The sequence below is a fragment of the Temnothorax nylanderi genome, unplaced genomic scaffold (genome assembly GCF_030848795.1).
Source record: "Temnothorax nylanderi isolate EJ_2023f unplaced genomic scaffold, tnyl_v1.0 TNYL_tig0517_pilon, whole genome shotgun sequence".
Classification (NCBI taxonomy): domain Eukaryota; kingdom Metazoa; phylum Arthropoda; class Insecta; order Hymenoptera; family Formicidae; genus Temnothorax; species Temnothorax nylanderi.
In genome coordinates this window covers 38,391-43,770 of record NW_027249579.1, presented here as the reverse complement: position 1 = coordinate 43,770, position 5,380 = coordinate 38,391, and the positions used below count along the sequence as shown (strand labels likewise).

Below are 5,380 nucleotides of genomic sequence, written 5' to 3'. Positions count from 1 at the left end.
CGAATCAGATCGAGGAAATTATGTTATTGGAACAAAGCGAGTACAGAGATAAATTTTACGAAACAATGTCCGTCAACAATATACCAGTAAAGTTCAAGGTAGATAGTGGTGCAGCGGTCACCATTGTAAGTACAAAGACTGTAAGCGAATTATGGCCAAAGAGTAAACTACAATCTACGGATTTAAGACTGATTACATTCTGTAAGACTAATATTAATATTGTAGGAGTAATTCCAGTAGTAGTACACTTCGAAAATGTTGAAAAGAAACTAAATATGTACGTTTCAGACGTCGACCGAGGTCCGTTGCTAGGACGCGAATGGATACGACAGTTGAAGATACAATTACGCGAAAATATTAATTGTCTTAACGCAAGTACTGAAAAGCAAATAGAATCAATATTACGCCGGTACCGTAGTCTGTTAGATCCGACAAGTACAAAAATACGCGGAATTCAAGCTAAACTTACATGCAAAGAAAATACGAAACCTGTGTTTTTAAAGGCTCGTACAGTGCCTTTCAAATTGCTGTCACTTGTAGAGACCGAGTTGAATAATCTCGTTGAGACGGAGATTTTTGAAAAAGTAAACTCGTCGCGGTGGGCTACACCCATAGTGCCGGTGCTCAAGAAAAATAATTCAATACGAATCTGCGGGGATTTCAGCGTTACAACAAAACCGAATTTAGTAATCGATGAGCACCCACTCCCGACTACAGACGAACTTTTTACATCCATGGCAGGAGGCAAAAAATTTACAAAGATCGATTTACAACACGCGTACCTACAATTAGAAGTCCGACCGGAGGACCGCGAATTATTAACATTGAATACGCATAAGGGATTGTACCGAAGTACACGATTACTTTACGGAATAGCTTCCGCGCCCGCGATTTGGCAACGCGAAATGGAGGAAATATTAGAAGGCATAGAAGGAGTTTCAACTTTCCTAGATGATATAAGGATTACAGAACCTAATGATAGGATACGTTTACAAAGACTGAACAAAGTTCTTACTAGACTAGGGCGTGCCAACATAAGAATAAACGAGAGTAAGTCCGAATTTCTCAAAGACGAGATCGAATATTGCGGGTACGTGATAAATAAAAATGGCATTCGGAAGTCACCAAGTAAAATACACGCGATTGAACAGATGTCTAGACCTAAAAACGTGAGCGAAGTACGTGCTTTCGTAGGTATGGTGAACTATTACGGGAGGTTTATAAAAGGACTCAGCGCGATCCTTAAGTCACTGTACGAATTTTTAAAAAACGGCGTTAAATTCAATTGGTCGAAGGACTGCAAACAGGCTTTCAATCGAGCTAGAGAAAACTTCAAAAGCGATAATGTATTGGCACATTTTGATCCAAAATTTCCACTAATCCTAGCAACGGCTGCGAGTGCATATGGCGTAGGCGCGATTCTATCCCATAGATACCCGGATGGTACGGAGCGAGTGTTGCAATACGTATCTCAATCATTATCAGCGACACAGCAAAAGTATCCTCAAATAGACAAGAAAGCTTACGCAATTATTTTTGGGATAAAAAATTCCATCAGTTTCTTTATGGAAATAAATTCACGTTATACACGGATCATCAACCGCTAGTACAAATATTGTCACAAGCAAAAGCATTGCCCCGTTACACCGCGATGCGTATGCAACACTACGCTGTCTTTCTACAGGCATTTAGATTCGACATTAAGTACAGAAACACTAAGTTACATTGTAATGCGGATTGTCTTTCAAGATTACCAGTGAAAAATGTTACAGATGCCAAATATGACGTGGTAGACGTATACGAGATAGAAACGCTTCAAAGTTTACCGATTACAAGTACAAGAATAGCGAGCGAAACACAGAAAGATACAGAACTAAAGCCGATATTACAAGCGATTATAGAGGGTAAGAAAATACCAAGCCAAGTACGATTCGAAATTAACCAAGCGGCATTTAGCATTCAGCAAGGCGTTTTATTGCGAGAAGGGAAAGTCATAATCCCAAAAATATTTCGGAAACAAATCTTACATAACGGCCACTTTGGGGTCGTAAAAATGAAAACACTAGCAAGAAGCGTATGCTGGTGGCCCGGTATTGACAGGGATATCGAGCAATTAGCTAGGAATTGTGGGTCATGAGTAGGTAAACAATATATGTTCTAACCCACCGCGGGAGTATCGGGTTACACAAGGGTATCGGATTTCGCGGGGGGGTCGGGGGAGGTATACCGCGGGGGGGGGGGGGTACCGCGGGGGCGGGAAGGTACCGCGGGGTACCGAGGGGGGAGACCGCGTTTTCGGGCGCCGCGGGGGGAGGGGGACGGGGAACCGCGTTTTCGGGCGCCGCGGGGGGAGGAGGAAGGGGGAACCGCGTTTTCGGGCGCCGTGAGGAGGGGAGGGGGAACCGCGTTTTCCGGCGCCGCGAGGAGGGGGAGGGGGGAACCGCGTTTTTCGGCGCCGCGAGGAGGGGGAGGGGGGAACCGCGTTTCCGGCGCCGGGGGGAGAGGGGTCCGCGGGGCGAGGGGCGATCGCGTTCGCGTTTTCGCCGCGCCGCGGGGGGGAGGGAGGTACCGCGTTTCGGGCGCCGCGGGGGAGGGGCGACCGCGTTCGCGTTTTCGCCGCGCCGCGGGAAGAAGCGACCGCGTTCGCGTTTTCGCCGCGCCGCGGAGTCCGCGTGCAATGGCCGCGTCGGTCCGCGTGACGTCACACGGCACGCTCCCGCTCGCGTTATTTCCCCCTCGTAGATGTTCTCTCGCGCCCCCGTCCCCCGTTCGCGCGCGTCTTCTCGTTCGCGCGGTCTCTCTCCCCCGTTCGCGCGGTCTCTCTCGCTCCCGGCCCCCATTTTTTCTCCCCCGTTCGCGCGCGTCTTCTCGCTTGCGGCCCCCGTTCGCGTTATCTCTCTCCCTCGCGCGCGGTTTCTCGCTCCCGGCCCCCGTTCGCGCGCGTCTTCTCATTCGCGCGGTCTCTCTCCCCCATTCGCGCGCATCTTCTCGCTCCCGGCTCCCGTTCGCGCGCGTCTTCTCGTTCGCGCGGTCTCTCTCCCCCATTCGCGCGCATCTTCTCGCTCCCGGCTCCCGTTCGCGCGCGTCTTCTCGCTTGCGGCCCCATTTGCGCGCGTCTCCTCGCTCCCGGCCCCCGTTCGTGTTCTCGCTCACGATCGCATATCTTTTCTTCGCCAACGATATTTAATCGTTTAGATCTTAATATTTAATTTTTAATATTACAGTTAATTAAACGATAAACGAAGACAGCTTAATGACAGGGAACGGTAAATGAAAAGGAAAAATAATTAAAACTTTTTTTTAACCATATTATATGCATTTATTTATCATGTAGCGCATTATACACAATAGTATCTGCAGCATACACCAACAGTTCGCAATCAATAATCGAAGTTTCATCATAAACTTCATGCAAGATTCTAACTGCATTACATTTATCGGTGATACAATTTTGACGTAAAATTGTTACAAATTGTTTAAATTTTTCACTTACGCCATGAACATTTTGACATAGTTGAAAATATACATTTTCGGCGCAATGTTCTAGTTCAAACAAGAAGAGTACGGTTGACGGTTTCATGTACAAGCTGGTGTCGCACGACGTCAATTTTACAATATCTGCGTCACGTATTTTAACGAGCTCCAGATCTCGAAACGCTAGCGATGAAGGCGCCGGTGACTGCACGAGTCGCTGAATATCTGCACGTTTTTCGATGAATGTCACCCACGTTGCATGAGGCAGAATTATCCGATTGCCTCGATTATCGCCAATAAGTATATCCACAGAGGACATAGGTCCCACGTTGATTCCAACATCCAAAAATTTATATGCTGTCGATGTTAAGGCAAATCTCCTTCCCAAAATACGAGGCGTGTAGCGGGGTTTATCAAAACTGAAAAAAAAAATACAATTATGTTTATAAAAGTTTTTTTTTGCACAAGTATATACGAAAATTAGCGGTACTTACTCATTGTGCTGCTTCTCGCACGTTTCATCCTGAATCGGAACGTAGTAGTTCGCACCGTGAGTGTTCATCGTATCTGGAGGCTGTTTGCGACTCGAACCGTATCAAACTCTTGACTGCGCGCGCCAGAATCCTCGTAGACAATTTATATGTACAAAAATGCGAATCTTGCAAATTGCGCCGATGTAAGGCTGCTGCTGCGAGCATGCCATTTTAATTGCAGATCCGCACCCGCTACCACACCTCTATCTCTATCTCAATAATGGGGCTTATAGGGGGCACTAAACAGAAAAAAAATATATTAAAAATAACTCTACACTACATTTCGCTACCCTTTGTCACACTTTACCTGTCACGTGTAGCACTAAATAAATCACCATCCTCTGTCCAAATGTATGTTCCCCAAATCCAAATAGGCTCCCTGATACGATGCTGAGGACACCGCTCCATGTAGCGAATTGCTATTTGCGTATCAGGGATAAACTCACAAAGGTCATCTACATAATGATAATACCAATGACCCACTAAACATTTCAGTCGTGAGCGTGGTTCAGATAAGTATTCATCCCGATGGTCATTATATATATCATCGCCATACTCATCATCCTCAGGCTTGTATCGCGATACGTAATAATCGTTAATTCTGCCACGACACATGACAATCTGAAAGTTAATAGGCCAAATCGGATGCACTTCACTTGTATCAGTAATATGATATCTCTGCAATGCATGATGTGTTGGGCACCACTTGTTAGTGCGAGTGAGCACGTTTCGAAATCCTAGTTCTCTGTCACGAAGCAAACGCACCATCGATGAACAATAACGTTTGTCTGTTCCCGCGTTGTCCATATTTTTTTCACACAGTGTCAGCATGCCGTTTTAAACTCTCGACTGCGCGCTAGAATCCTCGCAGACCATTTATACGTACAAAAAATGTGAATCTTGCAAATAGCGCCAATGTACGGCTGCTGCATGGTGACCACCACCACATATATGTTAAATGTGATATCTTTGTCAAGAACATTCGTGATGAGATCACCTCATCGGGCATCAAATATGATTTTTTTTCAAGAGCATACGTGTCTCGCGATGATTTCATCGAACACATGCAAAACTGCAAATTTTACAATTTCGCATAAGTCAATGGCGCGACATCGTTTTCAAGAACATACATGTCTCGCGATGATTTTATCGAACACGCAAAACTGCAAATTTTGCAATTTCGCATAAGTCAATAGAGCGTTATTGTTTTCAAGAACATACATGTCTCGCGATGATTTCATCGAACACGTGCAAAACTGCAAATTTTGCAAATAGCGCCGATGTACGGCTGCTGCATTGGTACAGATCAAATCACCGAAAGTCAATGGCGCGATATCGTTTTCAAGAACATACGTGTCCCGCAATGATTTCAT

At 45.7% G+C, this 5,380-nt stretch overlaps 1 protein-coding gene across 1 annotated transcript; it reads right to left on the bottom strand.

Moving 5' to 3' along the window:
- Positions 1–3,294: 3,294 nt before the first annotated feature.
- Positions 3,295–4,798, bottom strand: LOC139783578 (uncharacterized). Its single transcript, XM_071722737.1, has 2 exons — positions 3,969–4,798; positions 3,295–3,893 (listed from the first exon to the last, which is right to left on the bottom strand). The coding sequence occupies exons 1-2, from the start codon at positions 4,034–4,036 to the stop codon at positions 3,320–3,322; spliced, it is 642 nt and encodes a 213-aa protein (XP_071578838.1). The 5' UTR covers positions 4,037–4,798; the 3' UTR covers positions 3,295–3,319.
- Positions 4,799–5,380: the final 582 nt, after the last annotated feature.

Bases quoted from the DNA above. Each gene is read 5' to 3' on its own strand.
- LOC139783578 (XM_071722737.1), bottom strand. From the start codon at position 4,036: ATGAACACTCACGGTGCGAACTACTACGTTCCGATTCAGGATGAAACG. The intron at 3,894-3,968 runs GTAAGTACCGCT...TTTTTTTTTCAG, and splicing joins TGCGAGAAGCAGCACAATGA to TTTTGATAAACCCCGCTACA.